We start from the raw sequence: 24,524 nt of genomic DNA, 5'->3' as shown, positions 1-24,524 counted from the left end.
CTCCTTCTAAAACTTTGAACACTTACACATTTGTAGAACTCTTATAACTAAGACTGGGTAAAATTAATCCTTGTGTAGTGGGCCAGTGAAATGCATATGCATCTTTAAAATCCCACTTAACTTCTCCAAATAGGACTTCATTGAGGAATGTGCCTTGTTCTGGCCCCCAGAACAGAGATGAACGTTGTTTGCTCAAAGTACAGTTTCTGCAGAGCTGCTATTCTCTGCTTGTGAAACCTAATCTTTAAAAAAACACTCTTTTTCAGTCCATATTCAGCATGATTTTTGCTCAACTTACAGTTCATCACATTGAGTTGGGGAAAAAAACTTCCACTCATACAATATTCTTTCCAGGATTAGATATTATGCTTTCATTCCTCCCAAAATCAATCTTTGTGGTGGTGAAATTATAATCCCCTGAGAATCGGGTTGGAATGAAAGGCTTTTACACAAGTTGATACATAGTAGCATCAATGTGATATAAATTATTTGCAAGTGTGCTTCATCTCTGTTCTGAAAGGACCTCATAGAAGGACCTGATCATGAAACTCTTAACGTGAGTAATCTTTACACATCCAGGTAATCGCTATGATTTTGAATACATAAGCGCTATTTGTTTAAGGATTGCCTAATTAAGAGGATAGTTTGGTTGCCATGCATGCTCAGTCCTTGGTGTCCTTTCTGATCTATCCAGCAAAGCCTAGCCAAATGTGGTGGGTTTTGTGATGTGGACAGCACTAGGAACTAAACAGAAGGTGCCAATTCACTTCATGTAGCGCATCAAACATCATTCAGATATTATTGGCTTTTGGTGACTACGTAAAACACTAAGGTAAAGCATGGTAATGTTTTGTTTAAGCACCCAAGTAGTACGCAATTGTTTTTATGAATTTTATTTCCATCTACTCATTCTGACTTCCGGCACAAAACAAATCACAACAAAAGGGGTAGATGGTTCAGGAGAATACAGTGCAAACAATCTAGCAGGATTAATGAAAATGACAGTAGCACACTTTATTAAAGGCGCAAAAGGCATTTTTGTGTGTAGAGCAGTGGTTCCCAAACTCGTTCCGTCGCTTGTGCAGGGAAAGCCCCTGGCAGGCCGGGCTGCTTTGTTTACCTGCCGCATCCACAGGTTCGGCCGATCGCGACTCCCAGTGGCCGCGGTTTGCTGCTCCAGGCCAATGGGAGCTGCTGGAAGCGGCAGCCAGTATGTCCCTCGGCCTGCGCCTCTTCCAGCAGCCCCCATTGGCCTGGAGCAGCGAACCGCAGCCACTGGGAGCCGCGATCAGCCGAACCTGCGGACGCGGCAGGTAAACAAACTGGCCCGGCCCGCCAGGGGCTTTCCCTACACAAGCAGCAGAACAAGTTTGGGAACTGCTGGTGTAGAGGATAGGGGTTACTGTAAATTTTCAGATAGCGTTAAACCATTTTACAGCTTCAAAACTTCAATAAAGATAAAATATGTGCAAATTTTGTTGTGAATTCAGATGCAGAATATTAAGTCATATGAGAGGAGAATCAAAGGTTTAGAATTTTTGTTTAGTAATTAGTTTTATAATTTTATTCATTAGGGTAAATGGATAGTCTCACATCCCAAATAGATTTTTCTCACGTCAACAAGCTGTTATCTAAAGAATCTTATAATTAAGAGGCCACTTTTTATTTTAAGGACATGGAAATTCCTTATTTTCATTTTTTCTAATAGATTTTTGCATTAAAACTTGAATAAAATCAAGAAGATGTGAAATTGAGTATTTTACCTACGTGGTACCTTACCCCTGACTTCTGTCAGAATGAGATTGAGAGATAAGGGTGACGATGTCACTTAATGGGACATTATGAGATAAAACCTTTTTTCTGGTGCCTGGACTTCTCCCTTCTAACAACTGACCCCCAATCTAAAGAGAGATGGTAATAGGATTTGATGTATGGCCCCGAACTCCTAAACCAGTGACTGAGAACTAGCACTATTCCTGGAAACTATAAAGAACCACAATGAAGATAATGAAAAAATACTAAAATTCAGAGGCATTTAAAATCTGGGTAGAGATACCTGTTAAGGAAAAATGGGTATCTAAATCTGAATGTTAACTAAAGCAGCCCAATGTGCATGACCCCCTCCCCCTGAATAATTGGAGAAAAAAATTGTAAAAGAACTAAGTACTTATAATTATACCTTTTAATAATCTGTGATCTAAATTATATGTTACACATTTTTGTTGGAAAGCAAATAGTGTTTTTTATTTAAAGATAAACAGTTGTTAATAGGACATATTATATTAATATTAATATTTATATTATTATTATTTTATTATATATGTTAATATTTTTAAAAAGAGGGAGCAAAAGGTAAGAAAATACAGTGGAGCAATGGTATTTGTTTCCATAACCAACGTGATAAAATCACTTGTTTGGCTGCAGTCACAAATTCTAGACAGCTATCTCTTTTTGTTTAATTTCAGTAAATCAAGATATTGTCCTACCAGCATAATAATAGAAATCTGGGGGTTGCCGACTCTGAAACTTTGTATAATTTTTCGTCAGATAGCTCAGTTTTTAATCTAATATAGGTAATAAGTCACTCTTTCTCTTAAATCTTTCATTTTGTTGGGGGGTTTTGCAACCGAAGGGATACAAATACGTTGGGTGCATCCACAAACATTCAAAACAAGTGTCTGTATTTAACTTCAACACACCAGGCTGTGTTCCTAGCACTATATCCATAGGAATCTGGGGGCTATGGCCCCTGTAATAACTTGTCAATTTTCGAACGTTGAACCAGAAGATATACCTGATTTCAAAGCCAAAAAAGAAAATGCCTGTGTTGTCATATATAATAAAACTTCCCCTTATAATAATGAATTGACAAAGCACTTGTAGTCAGCTCAGATTATTAAAACTGAAAGCTATGCAAGCAAGAATTTTTTTGATAAGTGTATAGAAAATATCATGGAGCGTATACAAGCTCTTGCCCTGTCCACAAGGGAGTAAGAATTAGAGAAAATGTCCAGGTTTTCACAAAATGCTATCTAACTTACTTTTAAACTCACCCCCATGCTTGAACATAGCCAGACATATATGCAGTTTTAAAAAAAAAATTTGAGCAAAACGTTTCAACACACACATCCTCCACGCTGTCTATAGCAAATGTACATCTCAATCACTTATGTGTTTTATAGATAAGTCACACACACACATTGAAAATGCCAAAAAAAGATTCTCATTTGTGGCCCCAAATTAAGAATTACGAGAAATGAAAATATCTATTTAAATTGTCTCAAACTCTTAAGAAAAGTTCCTTGAAGAAACAGTTTGTTTCTTTCTGAAATCATTAGGGCAGCTGTATCAGTGATCATCAGGTTGCAGTTTTCCATTGTAACTTATTTTTTGTATATAATATATACTCCTTGCGGCATATGCAACAGCATAGGAGGGCACAGAGCAAACAAAGTGTGCATTTTGGTTCACCTTCCAGAATTAGCATGGGAATCTGTACTGGGTCCTGTGTCTAATATCCCTTATCCTGTGATCCATGGAATTCAGAAGGCAAAGTTGGGAAGTTGTCTGCAAGCAGGGGCAGAAGCTGCCAGATGTTTCTATTGGTGGGAAGTGACCCTGATGAGAGGTCTCCTGTTCCTTTGTGCTGCTGTTGTTCTGCATGATCAGACTCTGGAGGACTGTTCAGCTGGAAATGTTGCCCAGCATTCTGTAGTCAGGGGTCAGTGTGGTCAGGAGGAAGCTCATGGGGTTGGAGGGAAGTGACCCAAGCACCTCTTCTGCATCACCAGTAGAACTATTTGTCCTTTGAGCTCCTCTTTCCCTCCTCTCCCAACAATACTTGGGGATGACAGCTTCCAAGAGGTCACTCTTCATTTTGGGTCCCCTGTCCTGGACACGCAGGAAGAAGGAAAAGATAACAAGGGATGTGGCTTAACAAGGCCACAACTCTATTAAACTTAACTCATCTAGAACTATCTGGCATTAACTTGTCCAGTACAGGGCATTCTTCTGTCTGTAACCTGTTCACATGGCGGAAGCCTTCCATCAGCTCCTCACCCCTCCATACCTTCCCCCTGCCTGTTCCTGAGACCCCACCACCTTCTCCTCTGAGTGTTAAGGGGCTATTTCCTTGCTGTCCCAGACACTAAATGTGCTCACCCTATTCCCCAGCTTCTTTAGGGGATGTGTTCCCCTAAATCCACTTCCAGTTCTGGTAATTTAGGGAACCGGACCCCAATCAAACAATTACATGCGCTAACCACCTGCTAAGGTGCGACTACTTGAATTTATCTCCTAATCTACTCACTGGGTTGCTGAGGGGAAGGTGAAAAGAATCCCATTCTTCCCTGGCCAATTTGGCAGGGAAAATTTCCTTCCCAGTCCAGAAAGTTGACTTGAGGGCAGTGCCCACAGGAGACCCCAGTTCTATTCTAATCCCAGAGGAGGGAGGGTGGGAGCTGTTGCTCTGAGTTTGTAATGGCAGTCCAGCCAGGGGAGAAAAGGTGCTTCTGCATGGGAGCCAGTGGCCTGCTGCTGCTTCCCTATAGACCAACTAATTAGCTGTGATCTCCCTCCTCCCAGCTACCCTTCCCCTTCCTAAACTCGTGAAGGAATTGAGCTCCCATGTTGAAGGTAGGGGGGCAGAAGAGACTCTGAAAGAAGCAATTGAGCCCTCTTTCCGCAGCCAACCTAAAGCCCTCTTCCCCCCAAAGCTGCCAGGGGTACATTTTGAGTAATGTTGGTTGCTCACTGGGACATAGGATCTGTTTATAGTTTTTTTCTCCTTGTCTCTGTTGTTCTTCCTTGCCTGTCAGTCAACCTGCCCACATATAGGAATCTCCAGTAATTTTAGCTATGCTACAACTTTCATCTGAGAAATTATAATGTGCCAAGTTGAAAAATATATATTTGCATTATTTAAAAAGTTATATGCTATTTTTACTTGTAGAAAGATTCATGTTGACAGTCTCAGGTGCAAGGATTGGAATGGACCTGAAGAAGAGCAGTATAATATGTGTACACAATACAATGAGAAAGAAGAATATAAAATAATTTGTGGGTATTTCATGAGCAGATGGGCTAATACTTTCCGAGTATAATAATCAGAAACTTGGGACTGAAAACCTGCACAAATCTGTTAACGCTGCAAGATTTGAAATGAGGTGAGGTTCAGCAGTTCAGAACTTTGAAAAGAGGTGAGGAAAAAACAGATTTCCGACCTGCAGAGGGAAAGATGTAGTGTGGAAAACTGTAACAATTACAAAACCTAGACAGTGTAATATATTGGAAATATTTGAACTTGAATATTTTGAATCTTGGGGCTGAGAACAATGTGAGCTGGGTATGCAGTGTCTAATTGCTGTTTTTAACAGAACTTGGTCACTACACTATGAAATATGTTTCTTTAAATGTACATCCTTTTGCTGCTTAATGTTTACACCATTCAGCAAATTTTCCGTGTTTAAGCTACCATTTACGAATGACCGAATACACTGTAAGCTTGACCTACTTTCTTGTATCAGCAATGTAGCTACTCCCCAGGAGAAGAGGGGAGGGGAAAAAAACCTACAAAGAGCTGTGCCTAACAGGCCATAAAGGATCAAATAATAAAGTGTTGTAAAATAACATTAGGGTGACGGGACTGTCCCTATAAAATCGGGACATCTGGATGTTTGGGTCTTTTTCTTATATAGGCTCCTATTACCCCCCACCCCGTCCCGATTTTTCACATTTGCTGTCTGGTCACCCTAAATAACATAGAAATATTTGTATATAAATAAATGTGCATTTTAGATTTGTTTTCAGTAAATTTATGGCAGCTTCTTATTTTTTGGGAACATTATGTGAAATGAGCATTTTGTTCCTTTCTAAAACCAAAAATAGTGAGTCATCAAATTTTTTTTGTAAAACAGTTATTATTTTCCTTGTGCTTGACATTATTAATTCATGTCTTTATTAACTTTCCATATATTAGTTTCTTGCACCTGGAGTAATAAGAAAACATTTAGGCAAAGTACATTGTTGGGTTTAATGCTTTAACTATTACATTTTAAAAGTTTTCTTAATTTTTTTTGCTTGAGGCTGAAAATATTAATATCTCCTCTTAAACAAATATAAGGTGATAGTTTATGCCAATGATAAATTTAAGACAAGACCGTATTGTATTAGGAACACTAAACTGGGTAAAGAATGGTGGAAAGTGGATTGTTTTTTTTTTTCCTGAGTTTAATTTGAACACAACTCTTGAGTGTTGGAGTAAAGCAGAATAATTGAGTGAGGTGAGAGCTATCCAAAATAAGTAAATATGTTAATATATTTGTATAACTTTTACCATGATGATGGCTGCCAATAAAATCTTTACAGTTTTGCCAGTGAGTGTAGATAATGTTGCTTATGGAGAACACCTCATGAAGATTTATTATTTGAAAAAAAATGTTAGTTAGAAAACTTCAGTGAGTATTGTTAATTTACTATTCTAAGGCCATGTCTGCACTGCAAACTTTGCCTATGTGACTTGCTTCGACCATAAGGCTGCTGCAGTTAGTATATCACCTGTGTGTGTGCATACTTGGCTCCTTGCATCTGTGCTACACATATGCACCAGGAATGGTTCTGTCGATGCAGCGTGGTGCACCACGTGTAGGTATCCCAGTGCAATCTGCCATTGTGTAGCGTGCTGTCTTTTAGGAAGTTTTGGCAATTCATGGTGGGGCAGAAACGCGTCATTCAGGGGTGCTGGGAGCAAGGGATCAACTTCCCAGCGTGCAACTGTCATTTATATCATATAATTTTTGCACGTTTTTAAAAAATCCAACAAACTTACTATTATCACAGGCGTTGCAAGCGTAAGATAGATGCATGATCCTCTGATATTTACATCCGATGAAGTGAGCTGTAGCTCACGAAAGCTTATGCTCAAATAAATTGGTTAGTCTCTAAGGTGCCACAAGTACTCCTTTTTGCGAATACAGACTAACACGGCTGGTACTCTGAAACCTAAGAAGAACTGAATCAGCCGGGAACATGATGATTTTGTAGAGGACATATGGCTGTGAGACATGATGAGGACCAATTCAGGGTGGTTGGTAGCATTCATAGAGCAGTTGCAGATGGTGGAGCGCTGCTTCTGGGACTGAGAAATTAGCACTGACTGGTGGGATTACATCATAATGGGAAGTTTGGGATGATGGGCAGTGGCTGCAAAACTTTTGGATGTGCAAGGCCACATTCTTGGATCTGGGTAACAGCCTGTAGCTCATGAAAGCTTATGCTCAAATAAATTGGTTAGTCTCTGAGGTGCCACAAGTCCTCCTTTTCTTTTTATTCTTGGATCTGTGTGCTGAGATTGCCTTAGCCCTCTAGCACAGGAACACCAGAGTGAGAACTGCACTGACAGTGGTGAAGTGAGTGGCGATTGAGCTGTGAAACTTACAACATTGGATTACTACTGGTCAGTGAGAAATCATTTTGGAGTTGGAAAATCCATTATGGGGTCCATTGTCATGCAAGTGTGCAGGGTCATTAATTGTCTCCTGCTATGCAGGACATAATGGATGAATTTGCAGCAGTGGGGTTCTTCAACTGCAGTGGACCAATAGATGCCATGCATATCCCTATTTTGGCATCAGATTGCCTTGCCACAGAGTACATCAACAGAAAGGGCTACTTTTCTATGTTTATGTAAATATTGGTGGATCTTTGGGGATGCTTCACTGACATCAGTGTGGGCTGGTCAGGGAAGAAGCATGACTTTCCCATCTCCAAGAACACAGAACTGTTCAGAAAGCTGCAAGCAGGGATCTCTTTCCTGACTGGCAGATTACCAATGGCTATGTTGAAATGCCAGTAGTGATTTTGGGGGACCAGCTGTGACGTTTCACTCCATATTCTTTATGAAAATATGCTTATATTATGAATGACATAACTGAGATATGCTTTATGCAAGATGGTTCATGTGAGATATCATTGGAAAGGTTATGATTTACTGAATGTGATTATCCAATTTGTTTGCCTGTGTCATTTCGGTATCTGAAGTTAGGAATATTGACCATGTATCTGTATTTCAAATGTGTTACTTTGGGTGTCACCTCCAACTATCCCTTCAGACAGTGGAAATGCCAGACAGGGCTAATGGCCTATTAGCAAAAACAATGGACTGCGAAAGAGTGTAGTCTTCCTGTGATCACTCCAGACAGCCTATGAGCAATGGCTGCCACAGCCCTGCAGAAACATGGGTCTGAGTCACCTGGTACTAGACCCAGCCCTTGGAATGGCAGTGTTCTTCCACTGGGAGGCAAAGGGTTCCCGCCTTACACAAGAGCTATATAAGGCAGGGGAGTGACATCATCGAGGTTCTCCTCTGCCTCCCCACTCAGTCACTGTGAAACACTTGGAAGCAAGAACTGAACTGTGGGGAGAAGGGTTTTGGCGACAAAACAGCAATAGCGTACACACTGCAATGTGACTTTTTTCGAAAAAAACCCACCCAGTTTTCGCAACAAAAAACTTCCACCCCTGCGAAAGACTTTTCTTTTCCCCTCCCTTTATTGTCGACAAACAGCCAGTGTAGACACTACAGCTGTTTTTTTTTTTTTTTTTTTTTTTTCCCCGATTTTATTGGCCTCCAGATAGTGTTCCACAATTCCCATGCTGCTGCTCTGGTCAGCAGTTTGAATTCCGCTGCCCTGCAGCCAACCAGCCCCTCCCCATTGCAAGGCCCGGGAATGTTAAATCTCATTTCCTGCTTGTTGGCTTCCCAGGTGGCTTCCCAGGTGAGCATGGGTGGCTGTTGCTCCCGCTTGGACCACCGCTGAGTTGTTGGATCTGATCAGTATACGGGGAAAGGAGTTTTCAATCGCGGCTGCAAGTGACCCGTAGGAATCGGGACACATACGGGCAAATTTCTCGAGGCTTGTGTGAAAAGGGCTAAGATCGGGACACGCAGCAGTGCAGAGCAAAGATAAAGGAGCTGAGGCAGGCGTACCATAAGGCGTGGGAGGCGAACCATCGCTCCGGTGGTGCACTTAAGACCTGCCGCTTCTATAAGGAGGTGAATGCTATCCTCGGTGGTGATCCCACTTCCATTGCCGATAGCCCTGTGGTTACTTCGGAGGCAGCAGAAAGAGAGGCTGAAATTGTGGATGAAGAAGTCGAGCTAGAAGAGGATGTGGTGCTCCCAGCAGGGTCACCCGGTGGGGCAGGCAGCCAGGAACTTTTCTCCACTCAGGAAGCTCTCAATGGGGAGCAGGAAGCAGATGAGACGCCGGGTACATTGCTGTGGCTTGTGTAGAGAATCGAAAAGTGGGAGGCAGGTAGTATTTTCTGTAAGCTGGACATTGCCCTATGTAGCTAATCTGCATGGCCAAGCAGGGTGTCGATGGACATCGAGACCTGCAGGGAATCCTCCAGAGAGAGGCTCTGGAAAGTTTCAAAGAGGTACTTGTTAATCCTCTGCCGAGATTCCAAGGGATTGCAGTCTTGTTAGTTCTCCCATTGTAGGAAACTGTACCATGCCATTTAGCGATCACTGGAGCTGGGACCAAAGCGGCACGTAGCTGGGCTGCATATAGACCAGGGTGAAAGCCACAAGCATGCCATAGTTGTGCCCTGGTTTCCCTGGTTAAGCGCAGTAGTAAGTTGTCAGCCAGCAGGTTGGCCACCTGTGAAAAAGTGTGTGATAATTTTAAAATGAGTTCCCTGCAAAGCTGCCCTGCAAGCCATGACCATTTTGTCTGTACGCACAACCGCCTTCCCCCCACTCCTGACACTCACCATGATTGGGGTGCTCGCAGAGTTGTGTGCCTGCCTAGAGTCTCGGAGAGAAAGTGATTTCTACTAGCAGAAGGCCCTGGTTACTAAAATATTTCATTTGTTTGCTGGAATGTAACAATCCCTCTTCTGTGCAGTACAGACCTTGAGGAACACACCACACACCCCCACGGACCGGCTTCAGCAGATAAGGAAGAACCCTAGGCGCAGCAAAGAAGACCTGTTCCGGGAGGCGCTGCAGCTCGATGAGAGAGAGAGAGAGAGACCAGGGCACGGAAAGAGTGCTGGGAAGCCGAAAGGGAGGACAGAAAAGAGAGTGCTGCTTTTGCTAGGCAAGCGACGGAGCAGATGATAAAAGTGATGGAGGATCAGACGGAGCTGCTCAAGCCTTTGACACGCAGCTGCAGACTGAGCAGATCCGTGGTCGACCTCCACTGCACCACATGCACGTGCACAATTCTTTGCCAACCCCACCCCCCTCTATGCCCACACATTCCTTTTCACGGCCCTCCTGAGCCTCCCCATCACTCCACCCCCCTCACAGCTTGCACAATGATCGCTGGAGCTACACACAGTTGTGAGGTTTTACCCTTTTTTAACAATAAATAAAGGCTAAGGTATTTAATGGTACAGCGTTTTTATTCTGTGTTCTACAGAAGCGTACAGCAATCAATTCACTCTTGGGAACAGGCTTCTAAAGCGTTGTGTTGCATGGATCTTGGACCCCAAAATTGTACATGGATGCATCAGAGAAGCAACTCCAAAGCAGACCTGTTACTGCCCTCATTGTCAAAGTGGTTCCTCAAAGCCTCTCTGATGTTAATAGCAGCCCTCTGGGCTCCTCTGACAGCCCTAGCTTCTGGTTGTTCAAACTGTGTAGCCAAGCACTCTGCCTCAGTGCTCCAAACCTGAGCAAACTTTTCACCCTTAGATTCACACAGATTATGCAAAGTGCAGCACGTGGCTATGACCACAGGACTGTTGTCCTTGGTAAGGTCTCGCCTGCCACTGAGACACCTCCAGCGATCTTTCAAACGGCCAAAGGCACATTCGACTGCCATGCGGCACCTGCTCAGCCTGTTGTTAAAACGCTTCTTGCTGATGTCTGGGTGCCCTGTGTAAGGTATCATGAGCCAGGGCTGTAAGCCGGGTGTCCCAGGATTACTGTGGCCATTTCCATATCCCCCACTGTGATTTTGTGGTCTGGAAAGAAAGTCCCGCCTGCAGCTTTCTGTACAGGCCCCTGTTCCTGAAGATGCATGCTTCATGCACCGTTCCAGACCAGCCTGCCGTGAAACGCCCCTGGTGATCCACAAGCACCTGCAACACCATGGAGAGGTATCCTTTCCTACTGATGTATTCAGAGGCAAGGTGGTCTGGTGCCATTGGAATGTGTGTGCCATCGATCACCCTGCCTCAGTTAGGGAAATCCATCTCTGCAAAGCCATCCACTATTTCATGCACATTTCCTAGAGTCATGGTCCTCCACAGCAGCATGCAATTTATTGCCTTGCACACTTGGAGTAATACAGCCCCAAGAGTGGACTTCCCTATTCCAAATTGATTTGCAACTAACCGGTAGCAGTCTGGATTTACCAGCTTCCACACAGCGATTGCAACACGCTTCTCTACCAAAAGGGCAGCTCTCATTCTGGTGTTCTTGCGCCGCAGGTCGGGGGCCAGCTCAGCACATACCCACTGGTCTTTATCCCACACCTACATGACAGTGTGATCCCACCAGTCAGTGCTTGTTTCTCTAGCCCGAAAGCGACAATCTTCTGTATGCAGCTGCTCTGTGAATGCACAAAACACTGATAAGTAACTGCTGTCCGTATCACACTCGGGTGCCTGCAATTCATCCTCTGTGAGTAACTTTGCGAGTAACTCTGCTGCCATGCGCAGTGTCCTCATGACAATTAACTGCACATAGGAAAGAAGTGCGGGATCCATCCTCTCTCACTGCAGATGCTGTCGCGCACTACAAAAGACTGACAGCTGGAAAAATGTCGCAAAAGGAAGCCAGAAACCATCGGAGGGCTGGGACGCACAGCGGTGCATGACGGTGCATGACAGTACATTTTGCACATCCCAAGATGCGCTGTACTCCGTTTCTGCATTCCCACAACACCTAGCGATGGATGGTGTCGCCAGGCACTGTGGGATACATGCCCACACTCCGTTGCTCTCGCTGTTGACAATGGTGCCCCGAATGTGGACACAATCTGTTGGCAGAGGGAACAAATGTAGACATGCTTTGGCAACTTTGCTTTTGTCAATTTTTTCATGTCGACATTAGTTTCATTGAGAAAACTTGCCAGTGTAGACAAGCCCTAAGCTGGAAGGGCGTCTAGTTTGTGAATAACAATACTTGAAGTGTCAAACTGGAGATCTGTGTAGCTGCCTTTCAAGACTTTCTGTAATCTGCTTGCAGTGATATCTAGGGTGAGAAATTACTATTTGTAACCAATTTCTTTAGTGAAACAAGCTTAATTTGTGTGTTTGGTTTTATTTGCTTAGTAATCTGTTTTGTCCTGTCTATCTCTTATGTTCACTTAAAATCCACCTTTTGTAGTTAATACATTTATTTCTTGTTTATCATGTAACCCAGTTTGTACAATTCATAATGCGGGGAGAGGAGGAGAAGAGGCTGTGCATGCCTTCCTCCACATTGAGAGAGGAGGCAGATTTCATGATATACCTTTGGGTCTGTACTTCAAGAGAGGTGGACACCTGAGTGCTGGGGCAAGTCTCTTAAGCTGAGTTTTCCCAGAACTGATCTCAGTGTTTGTTTGGCTTTGCAGTTGGGTGTGGCCTGCCTGGGTGTGTGCTGGAGAAGGCTTAATGGCCTAGCACAGCAAGACAGGTAAAAAGGGTGCCCAGGCTGGCATAACAGGTGGGCTCAGTGGTATCTCAGCACATGATGTGGCACCTTAAGGGGTCCAACCCGTCACACCAGCCTCCCTCTTGCTCCTCTGAAGCCATACACTGACTACCTCGACTGCACCAACGAAAGATGCAGCTACCAGCTCAGCAGGTGCAGAATGAGAGTTGAATGAATTTTTGGTAGACTGAAGGGATGCTAACATTGTTTAACTCAATGAAAAAACATCCCATAGGTTACAGCTGTCTGTTGTGTCCTGCATAATATCTCTGAAACAAAGAGGGAGGAGTTCCCGCAGAGGTGGAGCTGCTGTCTGCTAAGTGTGAATAGCCAGACACAAGGGCTATTACAGGAGCTCAATGTGGAGTTATACAGCCAAGAGGGGCTTTGAAAAAGCACTTTAACAGAGAGCCACAGTAATGAATAGTGGTGTACTGTGCTCCCCTTGGTCCTGTGTTTTGGGACTTGTTCGGAATTTTGGGGTACTTGATGTAGATCTATGAATATAACACTGTCAATGCACCTATTAATTTTGCAATGCTTGCTGTACATTTATGATTACTACCGTTTGAGTTGTCATGCTGAACAGTAACAAATAAGTGGGTGCCTTCAGAAGTGCTAGGCACTCTGCAGCATATGTTGTGAACTAATAAAGATGAATTATTTCCAAATAATAGAATTGTAGTCAGTAACAAAACCAGTACAAAGAAAAATCTGTGTAATTTAAAAGCAAATATATTAAAAACTTAATAAATTTAATGGAGCAGAATTTATGAAGGGGAAAGAACATTCATGTCCATTTTACCTACGCATTCAGCAACTGTGGCTTTCACAGGTCAGTGTATGTGAGGCTGTGGTTGTCTTAATGTCCCCCGGAGTGGAGTAGTAGGGGTAAGGATGAGGCCCCTGATGCCACATAAAATGTTGAAAGGCAGGTGTAGGGAGGTGCTGTAATGGAGATGTCCGTGGACTGCAAAGAGAGGAGAGCCTGTGACTGTTAAATCTGTAGGTCCATAAGAGCCTGTGTTTGCTGCTGGAGAAGCCCATTATGTCCTGGTGCATCTCCCTCTTCTTTTTCTGCTTGGACTCCAGAGCCTTTCTCCAGTCTGCACTTTCCTTCTCCAGGCCATCTGCAGTGTTCACCCTCTAGGCCTTTTGCTCAAGGTCGGATGCAGCACTGGCTTGCAGGATCTCATTGAACATGTGATCCCAGGTTCTCTTCTTTCTCCTCCTTGTCTGGCTCAGGTGTTGTGTGGGTGTGGAGGGGGAACCCCTCAAGGGTGCCATGGCAGCAGCTGCAGATAAATCACACAGAAGTACCATTGTCAATATAGTCACAACAGAGAGCAAGCGTTAAGATTCAGAACTCCCTTCCCTTGCTCCCCTAAAGTTTTAAACAAGACATGTCTATTGACACTTCTACTTGGGAGTGCTTGCGTATGGCACCACTCACAGCACCAGCCCTGGTGAGTATGGCTTGCAGGGGAGAGGGAAACGAGGAGGGAATTGCTCAGTTGCATGGAATTATAAGTATAAGGCAGTGGCACTGTAAATTGGCACCACTGTCCACAGACGGTAGTGATTTTAGCTGATCTCTCACTCGTGTGTGCAACAAAAGCATGGAAAGTACAGCTGCTGCTGCTGTCCCAGAGCGCCCACCCGGGCCTGTATGCTGCTAGACTGTGTATTGCAGTGTTGCCTACTGAAGTTATTGCTGACTGGTGTAGAGAAAGTGTCCTACTGCAGGGGAAGAGGCTGCCATATGTAGAAACCTTCAGCAGAAGATTGCAGAGTACCTCCATGAGAGCTCCATCGAGATCTTTCAGGAGGATTCAAGGGACAACCCTGGATACATAAACAACCTGCTCCACCTGGACCCCCTGGCCTAACTATGGGGAATGAAAAATAAGATAATGCTACCTCTCTTTGTTGTATTGCTACCTCTGCTAGTACGAGTATATTACTGAAGAGTGGATAGCTGTGTCCTTTGAAGTTGGGAGTGCCATCACTACATCATTGTAATGGGAAATACAGTTACTGACTTAACCTGAGGTTCTTGCCCCTGCGTCAGGCTTACTTGTGCTCAACTGCTGGGACTGACTGGACTGCAGTGGACTTTCAAAAAGGTCCTGGCTTGCAGCATAGCTGGACCCCTGGTCACATGTCCCCCATCAGAGGTATCCAGGGTGGTCTGTGGGGTCAGGGGGTCTTGGCTAAATATGGCACGTGACTCTTTGTAAAAGCACCAGGTCTGCGACTCAGCACTGGAATGACTGTTCGCCTCCTTGGCCTTCTGATATGCTTGCTGCAGTTTCTTCTCCTCCATCCCCCATGCTATTTGGTCGTAGATGACCATGTTTCTATGGCTAGTTCATAGCTGTGCCTGCTCAGCCTCTTCTTCCCACAGGCCCAGAAGATCCAGTATCTCCAAGCCAGAGTGCATCTGGAGTATGTAGCTGGCATGATCAGCTGGGCAGTTACACACAACAAGGGAGAGCTGCATGTTGTGTTTGCCATTCTGGACAATCAGGAATTGGCACTTCAAAAATTAGTAGGGCCTTAAAGGGGAGAGGGACCTTCTGGTCTCCATGACCCCTCGGCAAAGTGGTCAGTGTTGGGCATTTTGGGACAGCTGCTGGAAGGCTGTTAGACTCAACATAAGTAATAATGTGTACACTCACCCTGTGTCGACCTCAGTACATTGACCATGGCTGAACTCTGCTCAGGAGGTGATGTTACTGCGTCACTGTAACAGAGGACTTAACGTCGGTAGGAGAGAAAGGAGAGAAATTTAAGTGTAGTCTCATGCACAACTAGGTCAAAGCAAGGTGGCTTTTGTAGACCAGCCCTAATTCTTAATTGACTTAAAATAAACTGAAATAAGCCTTATTTAAACCAAAATAAGAATGCCCACACAGTCTTTCTTTTGCACTGGTTTAGCTAAATAGGTTTAAAATCACAACAAGTTTAAACTGGTGAAACTTTTTTGTCTAGATAAGCCCTTTGAAATGAAAGGGTAGTTTCCTCTAGAGTCTAGACAGTAGCAGTTAGTAAATAGCTTCTGGAAACTTTGATCTTAAACAGATCATCTAAAAGGAAGTGTGATAAATAACCACAAGTGGAGTCTTACAACAATATATAATGCCTAAGTAGTTACCGAATACAGCTGGTTGGGAATTATTTCCCACTGGAAAATGGCTTTGTTTGCAAAATCAAAATTTTCCATGGGAAAACTCCAATTTTATTGAGTAATTTTATTTTTCTGTTAGGAAAACTTAAATGAGGGCAGCCTGCCTGGCAGGCTTTTGCCAATGTCATTGTCTACCTGCAGCCAGAAAGTGAAATTGAAAAAAACCTTCCAGTAGGGCTGCTGAGGCTGAGTGCCATGACACTGCCTCCCTGCTAACTGGATGGAAGGCTTTTGTCAATTTTACAGGTAGAAAGTGAAATTCACAAGAGCTTTCTAGCTTCTCCCAAAATGGAATTTTCTGGAAGTCCCTTGTGAAAAATTTCAGGCTTGACTTTTTGTCCTGGTTCAAGATGAAACTTTTTCTGAAAACCATTTTCCGTCCAGATCTTCTACAGAACTGTGTAGCTGTGATACTGTGAATCATGAAGTGCTTTCTGCCTACTTCTGTGTGAAGTGTTTATGGTAGCTTTGAGCATTCCTCTGGGAAAGATCTGAGTGGTGATAGCAGTTGCTCCTCTTCACTAAGAACGCTTACCTTTTTGGAGTCCTATGTCGCTCAATCTTCCAGTCCCTCTCGCTTAACTTATAAAGGAGGTTGAGAACCTATTGCTGTGCCACCAATGTACTGATGAGACCTAGCTGTCCTCTTACCTAGGACTGGCATTGTGGTCTCCCTGCCGTTCTGATGTTTGGTTAAAATAGGGATGTGGAGGAAAAACAGCAGGCTAAGGTTCAGAATAGACAAGATAGAGATGATGATGGTTGGAAGAGAGCAGCATTCTGAGAAATGGATGGATTGTCTGTGGATATCTGATAAGTTGCATATATTCTTCAGTTGCCGCATTATTTTATTGTCCTTTTAAACTCTTCTGTGGGTTTCCAAGTAGTCAGTAATGTTTTCATCTTCACTTGATGAGAATGTACCCTTTCTACTGAGGATGTGATTAGCCATGGTGATCCGTGCTTTTATCACCTTAAGGTGAGACTATATTGCAATAGTTTTCACAGGAGGCTGATCCTGAAGGTCAACAAAAGGTGCAACTGCTGCTGCTCGTAGCATTCCACATGCGAATTATGCCCACCAGTAAGAGCACATCATACTGCTACACTGCACTTAACATTGGCTGCCAGTTAAATTGAGAGTCCAATTCAAGATGCTGGTGCTCCTCTTCAGAATCCTTATTGTATCAACTACCAGAGTAACTGCCTCTCCCTCTGTGGTGTGAAACAATAACTCTGATTGACAGGAATACTTTGGCTAGGTATCTTCTGTGTCTTGCATGAACCAAGGGGAGGAGCATTGAGTGGAAGGCCATGGAATTTGCTGCTGCTCTGTATCAGGTTGAGCAGGACTCTGTTTATGCCTTTTCCTTTGAGTTGGTAAGTCAATCTGGTACTACAGTAGGTGATTCCATTGAAGCAGATAGCCCTTAGAAAGGAAGGGAGCTCCACTCGTGGTAGTAACATTGGCGTGTAGACAGGGCACCAATATCTTAACCGCCTTATCATGTAAACCTGCTCCTAACTGGTCAGTTCTGTGCAGTGATTAAAATGCTGGTGACCATCTGTGCTGAGTTCACAGTGTTTCCAGTAGTGGTAGTAACAGCAAGGAAATTTGAAGAACAGAAGTCGATTGTAAAGATGGCCTTTGTGCATGAAGTTTTCCTTGTAAGCTAACCTGGGTGGTAGTTTCATTTCTGATTGCAGTCTTTAGCAGTGTCATCCTTCTGGTCCTCCAAAATCTTGCAAAAGTCCTCATCAAAAAAAGGGAAGTCAGTACTTGGTATTCCCAACGATAAAACAAACAAGGCAAGCTGGAATGGGGAGGAGGGAATAAAAAATAAATGAGCAAGTAGAGCCCATTTTAATATATCATAAGCGAGCAGTAAATGGCATAAATGTGTCTTGCTTTACATTTCACCTTTAGAGGAGTTGCTGGAATGGCTTTATTCTTTTTTGTAGTATCTGCTCTGTATTACACTCCAGCTGCACATCAAGAAGCTAGGTTTCAGAGTAGCAGCGTGTTAGTCTGTATCCGCAAAAAGAACAGGAGTACTTGTGGCACCTTAGAGACTAACAAATTTATTAGCGTTAATAAATTTGTCTCTAAGGTGCCACAAGTGCTCCTATCAAGAAGCTAGTGACTGCTTTTAAAAGAACCATCCTTTTCAAGTGACGGTAATGAGTTTCTGTATTGTTGTATAACGCTCCGAATAAAAACAATTTGCTTCTTGTTAGGTCACTTGTTTGTTCTCTCGGAAGGTTGTCTCCATAATTTTATGGATTACTGATTAAGGCCTTGGTGCTGGAATGTTGGCAGTTTTATGTGAAATTCTGCCTAATGGGAGAGGCAGTATGGTCTAGTGAAACGGAGTGTCTGCCAAAAACATCCGAGTTCTAATCTCAGCTCCATAGATGCTGGAACTAGGAGTGCTGGGGGGGCTGCTGCACCCCCTGGCTTCAAGTGGTTTCCATTATGTACAGAGTTTAGTTTGGTTCAGCGGCTCTCAGCGCCCCCACTATAAACATTGTTCCAGCACCACTGCTTAGCTCTGGTGTGGCATTGATAATTTATTTAATCATCACAAAAAATCAACACCATAAACATATTTTTAATAAAAGCATGATTCAGTGTAAAAATACAGGGTGTCTAAACTTGAAGTTTTGATGTTTGTTTATTATCAAAGGAATGTTGGGAAACTAATGTTTGAAATATTTGATTTAGGACTTTATCTGTTTCCAAATGATAGCAAATCATGTTTTTTATTTTATTCCTTTTTTCTTTTCTTTTTTTTTGCAGTATCCATGGCAAATATTGGAGAAAAAGGTAAGATATATCTATATATATCTTAAACAATACTGTCATTTAATGAAGCTGAGCAACACAAAAGAAAAATAAGCAGGCCTTCTGATCATTTAAAAATAATCAGACCTGTACCTCAAATTTATTGCAAAATCCTGTATATCACATTAACTGGATCTATGAATCTCACTTACAAACAGGTAATCTATTGTTTTTACGACCACGGATTTATCTGTAAGAAGTAAGGTTTTAAAAAATAAGGAGATTTCAGTGATTTTTAGTTTTCTCAAGTTTGTAGTGTTTAAAAAGTTATTTTTAATTTTGCTTAGACTTCTTCTAAGTACTAGGTCTGTAGAATAGAAGAGTTCTGTTTTCCTTCCTTATCTGTACTGTTCTGTTTTAATGAGGCCCCTTTGAAAAAAAGTACTTTAAAATATGTGAATTTTAGTGGAAATAAAAGTTACCTCTGGGGACAGGCAGTAGTAGTGAAAGCTTTTCCACTACTCACTTGACTAGAAAAAAATCTACTTCTGTTGGATGAGGTTAATTAATTCTCTACACCTATTTAATATTTGATGTGTCTGTAGGGACAGCCAGCAGAGAGATCAGGTGTGATGTGGTTTCTATTATGTGAACATCTATTCAGTCAGGACTTTGATTATCAAACTTCCTTCACATTGAGCTCCAAATAGCCATTGCACAGTAAAGAGAGGAAACCTACATTTTCCCTCTAATGGGAAATGTTGACAATTTGAAATTCCCTACATTAGAGGAAACCTACATTTTCCCTCTAATGGGAAATGTTGACATTTTGAAATTGCATTCCATTCTGAAGCAGAACAAACTCAAAATAATGGCAATGTTTACAAATCAAAATTCCAAAAAGCTTCAGATTGGAAATTACAACATTTTTATCAAAAACTAAAGTCAGATTGTTGAAACAAATTTTGTCATTTCAAATTAACATTTGTGAAATTAAAAAAAGGTTTCTGAACATCCATTCCAAACAATTCTTCCAAGTGGAAAATTGAAAACTTGTGTCAAAATCAACATTTTCCTGTAGGAAAATGTTGATTTCAGTGAAACCACATGTCTGACAGGAAAATTTGTTTGAAAAATGTCAACCAGCTGTAATGGCAATGTTGTTTGCTTAGTACTTGCCTAGTCTGGATTAGATCTAGAAATTTCCAGAGGATCCCCCTCCCCCCCATACACACAAAACAAACAGCTGAACATACTTTTTTCAGACTTTTCAGAAAAAGACTAAGAAGCATGAATAATTTCAGCTAGAAGGACTTTTTCAGAATTATAAACCCTTGAAAATAGAGGATTGGAATGAAAATGCCTTCTCAGTCATCACTAGAATTGCTCCCTCTAGGCTATATTACTTTCAAGTTTATTGAAGTAGCATCTAGGAAAATGTACGGGGTAGTTCAGGGATGCAAGTCTCTCCCTTCCCCCCCACCTCTCCACCCATTTAAAAGAAATGGTTCAGCTTTTTCTTGTGTTTGTGTAACTCCAGTAGTTTTTGTGTTGCCACATATGTGGTTCTCAGTGCAGCAGTGAGTTTTGTCAAGTTAAGAAATTCAAAATAATCAAATTTTGTGCAGTTCATGATTTCCATTAATGATCTATTTGACATGTGTAAACTTAAAACATATCTGTAGTTTCCCACGCCTGATCTGAGAATTTTGAAACAATAATGCCAGTGGATTTTCCTGTCTTTGCATGCAGAGACCAGATGGTAGTTCTGCAGTAATTCCCTTGTAGTGCACTAGATGGCCTGCATTTCCCAGTTTTCAGTTGCTTATAACTTGGGCAAGCTTTAACCACTCAGGATGAAATTTCCTGTGCTGACTGTCTGCCTCAGGCTGAATGTTTATGCAGAGTTTCAGCAAAAATAGTTCAGCCATTTCTGAGAATGAGATTCGAGAAAAATACATCAGTTTGCCCATATTTTTGGTTTTAAAAAATCTTACTACTATTTCATTGAGAAACTCTAGTGCCTCCGGAGCAAGGCTCAGAATTTGGCAGGTGGATTGCTTTTGTGTCAGGGATGTGCCTAGAAAAACTGCAAATTTGGCTAAGTTATAAACCTTTGAAAAATCTCAGGGACTTGGAAGTTGAGAGCAGAGAAGGAGACTTAGGATCGAATGGGTGAGGAGACTGGAACTGAGATGAGGAGAAACCCCTTGGGAGGGGAGACTTGGATGAGGTGCTGGGGAGGAAAAGATGAGACTGGGAGAGGGGATAAAGGCAGAAGGGGCCAGGCTTACAGGGAATATGCAGAAGAGTCTGTGAGCACTAGAACAGTGGTTCTCAACCATGGGTCCGGGACCGCCAAGCAGGGCCAGCGTTAGACTCGCTGGGCCCAGGGCAGAAAGCCGAAGCCCCACCGCATGGGACCGGAACCCCTGGGGCTGCAGCTGAAACCTGAGCAATGTAGCTTCATGGGGGTCCCTGTGGCATGGGGCCCCAGGCAATTGCCCTGCTTGCTACCCCTTAATGACAGCCCTGGCTTTTTATATGCAGAAAACCAGTTCTTGGGCACAAGTGGGCCATGGAGGTTTTTATAGCATGTTGGGGGGGCCTCAGAAAAAAAAAGGTTGAGAACCCTTGAATCATAGAATATCAGTGTTGGAAGGGACCTAAGGAGGTCATCTAGTCCAACCCCCTGCTCAAAGCAGGGCCAATCCCCAACTAAACCATCCCAGCCAGGGCTTTGTCAAGCCTGACCTTAAAAACTTCTAAGGAAGGAGATTCCACAACCTCCCTAGGTAACGCATTCCAGTGTTTCACCACCTTCCTAGTGAAAAAGTTTTTCCTAATATCCAACCTAAACCTCCCCCACTGCAACTTGAGACCATTACTCCTTGTTCTGTCATCAGCTACCACTGAGAACAGTCTAGATCCATCCTCTTTGGAACCCCCTTTCAGGTAGTTGAAAGCAGCTATCAAATCCCCCCTCATTCTTCTCTTCTGCAGACTAAACAATCCCAGTTCCCTCAGCCTCTCCTCATAAGTCATGTGTTCCAGTCCCCTAATCATTTTTGTTGCCCTCCGCTGGACGTTTTCCAATTTTTCCACATCCTTTTTGTAGTGTGGGGCCCAAAACTGGACACAGTAATCCAGATGAGGCCTCACCAATGCCGAATAGAGGGGAAAGATCACGTCCCTCGATCTGCTGGCAATGCCCCTATCTGTACATCCCAAAATGCCATTGGCCTTCTTAGCAACAAGGGCACACTGTTGACTCATGTCTAGTTTCTCGTCCACTGTAACCCCTAGGTCCTTTTCTGCAGAACTGCTGCCGAGCCATTCGGTCCCTAGTCTGTAGCGGTGCATGGGATTCTTCTGTCCTAAGTGCAGGACTCTGCACCTGTCCTTGTTGAACCTCATCAGATTTCTTTTGGCCCAATCCTCTAATTAGTCTAGGTCCCTCTGTATCATATCCCTACCCTCCTGCATATCTACCTCTCCTCCCAGTTTAGTGTCATCTGCAAACTTGCTGAGGGTGCAATCCACACCATCCTCCATATCATTTATGAAAATATTGAACAAAACCGGCCCCAGGACCGACCCTTGGGGCACTCCACTTGATACCGGCTGCCAACTAGACATGGAGCCATTGATCACTACTCTTTGAGCCCGACAATCTAGCCAACTTTCTATCCACCTTATAGTCCATTCATCCAGCCCATACTTCTTTAACTTGCTGGCAAGAATACTGTGGGAGACCGTGTCAAAAGCTTTGCTAAAGTCAAGTAACAACACGTCCACTGCTTTCCCCTCATCCACGGAGCCAGTTATCTCGTCATAGAAGGCAATTAGATTAGTCAGGCATGACTTTCCCTTGGTGAATCCATGCTGACTGTTCCTGATCGCTTTCCTCTCCTCTAAGTCTTTAAAATTGATTCCTTGAGTACCTGCTCCATGATTTTTCCGGAGACTGAGGTGAGACTGACTGGCCTGTAGTTCCCAGGATCCTCCTTCTTCCCTTTTTTAAAGATGGCCACTACATTAGCCTTTTTCCAGTTGTCTGGGACTTCTCCCGATCGCCATGAGTTTTCAAAGATAATGGCCAATGGCTCTGCAATCACATCCACCAACTCCTTTAGCACTCTCGGATGCAGCGCATCCGGCCCCATGGACTTGTGCTCGTCCAGCTTTTCTAAATAGTCCTGAACCACTTCTTTCTCTACAGAGGGCTGGAACATGTTACACTGCAGTACCTGGGATGGAACCCAAGATTCCTGAGTCTTTCTGTTCCTTTGCTGTCCATGTGTATGCCTCATCCTTTCTAGTGCTGGTCCATATGGAGAATGGCAACCTACTACTGCTATCAGTTTCTCCTTTGACACAAGTTCTGAGAGCCTAAAGAAGGGTTGGGCAAACTACAGACCGCAGGCCACATCCGGCCCACCAGCTGATTTAATCCGGCCCTCAAGCTCCCACTGGGGAGCAGGGTCTGGGGCTTGCCCCACTCCCATGCTCCAACCAGGCAGCGGGGTTTGGGGCTGCTCCGCATGTGTGTGCTGTGGCTCCCAGAAGCAGTGGCATGCCCCCCCTCCGGCTCCTAGGTTTAGGGGCAGCCCAGGGGCTCCGCGCACTGCCCCTCTCGCAGGCGCCACCCCTGCAGCTCCCATTGGTCAGGAACTGTGGCCAATGGGAGCTGCAGGGGCGGTGCCTGTGGACAGGACAGCATGCAGAGCCACCTGGCTGCGCCTCTGCATAGGAGCCAGAGGAGGGACATGCTGCTGCTTCCGGGAGCTGCTTGAGGTAAGCACTGCTCGGAGCCTACACCCCTGACCCCCTCCTGTACCCCAAACCCCTGCCCCAGCCCTGATCCCCCTCCCACCCTCTGAAACCCTCAGTCCCAGTCCAGAGCACCCGCCTGCACCCAAAACCCCTCATCCCGAGCCCTCACCCCCTCCTGTACCCCAGCCCCAATTTTGTGAGCATTCATGGCCCACCATACAATTTCCATACCCAGATGTGGCCCTCAGGCCAAAAGATTTGCCCATCCCTGGTCTAAACATTCCAACTGATGACCTATGTCAGTATCAATATGATGCCAAGTGATGGAATTTGTTTTCACTTTGCCTTTTTAATTACATAAGAAATGAGACACAAAACCACTACATTAAGGAAAGTTAAGGTTGCAAAGTCAAGCACTGAAAAGTTCGGAACTGCAGAACTATGTTTGCCTGTGAAATCTTAATTTGGCCCCCTTGTGTGTATGCCTTATGATAGTATGAGATCATGTAAATAAGACTCTTTTTTTTCCATAGAACTTCTGCCTCATTCAGTTCACAGGATGGACCTATCAGGGGATCAAACAGGGTTGTGTAGTAAAAGAGGCTGTTCTGTGTAGGACCCCTGGTTCATTTGTTGCAGAAGTTGGAAGGTGTGTGGAGAATGAGTCGAGATTACAGGAAGAGAAAGTAGTCTCATGGTTATACAGTTGAATGCTGCCCTGGAAAATGGGATTCTGTCCCAGCCTCTGCAACAGAGATGCTGGGCAAGTCACTTAAACCAAACTTTCCACAGGTAGTCACTTGGTGTATTTGCCTCATTTTCTGGGTGCCCAACTTGATGCTTTGGGGTCTGATTGGCAGAAGAACTGAGCACTCACAGTTGCAAATGCAGACAATGGGAGCTGTGCTTTGAACATAAAAAGTGCTATATAAGGCTAAGTACTCTGGAAAAAAAATAGGTCCTTGTCATCTCAAATTGGGCTGCCAAAATTAATGGAAACTTTTGACTTAATCCCTCTGTGTCTCAGATCATACTCTATAAAATGAGGTAGTAGCCCCCCCCCCCAACCTCCCCTCACAGTGATAGACAATTAATTAGTGTTTGTGAAGCACGTGGATTCT

The 24,524-nt window shown here is 43.7% G+C and overlaps 1 protein-coding gene and 1 long non-coding RNA gene across 3 annotated transcripts in view; one reads left to right on the top strand and one right to left on the bottom strand.

Moving 5' to 3' along the window:
- Positions 1–24,524, top strand: part of ZDHHC2 (zDHHC palmitoyltransferase 2) — a 71,915-nt gene that overhangs the window by 6,105 nt on the left and 41,286 nt on the right. For both annotated transcript variants that reach the window (XM_073341929.1, XM_073341930.1), the window contains exon 2: positions 18,643–18,669. In XM_073341929.1, the coding sequence (XP_073198030.1) occupies positions 18,643–18,669 (27 nt within the window). The remainder of the gene's footprint in view (positions 1–18,642; positions 18,670–24,524) is intronic.
- Positions 13,742–15,766, bottom strand: LOC140910597 (uncharacterized). Its single transcript, XR_012158657.1, has 2 exons — positions 15,334–15,766; positions 13,742–13,947 (listed from the first exon to the last, which is right to left on the bottom strand). It is a non-coding gene; the product is annotated as an uncharacterized lncRNA (long non-coding RNA).

Source organism: Lepidochelys kempii, chromosome 4 (assembly GCF_965140265.1).
Source record: "Lepidochelys kempii isolate rLepKem1 chromosome 4, rLepKem1.hap2, whole genome shotgun sequence".
Taxonomy (NCBI): domain Eukaryota; kingdom Metazoa; phylum Chordata; order Testudines; family Cheloniidae; genus Lepidochelys; species Lepidochelys kempii.
The sequence above is the reverse complement of the archived record's forward strand: the minus strand, read 5'-3'. Positions and strand labels throughout refer to the sequence as shown.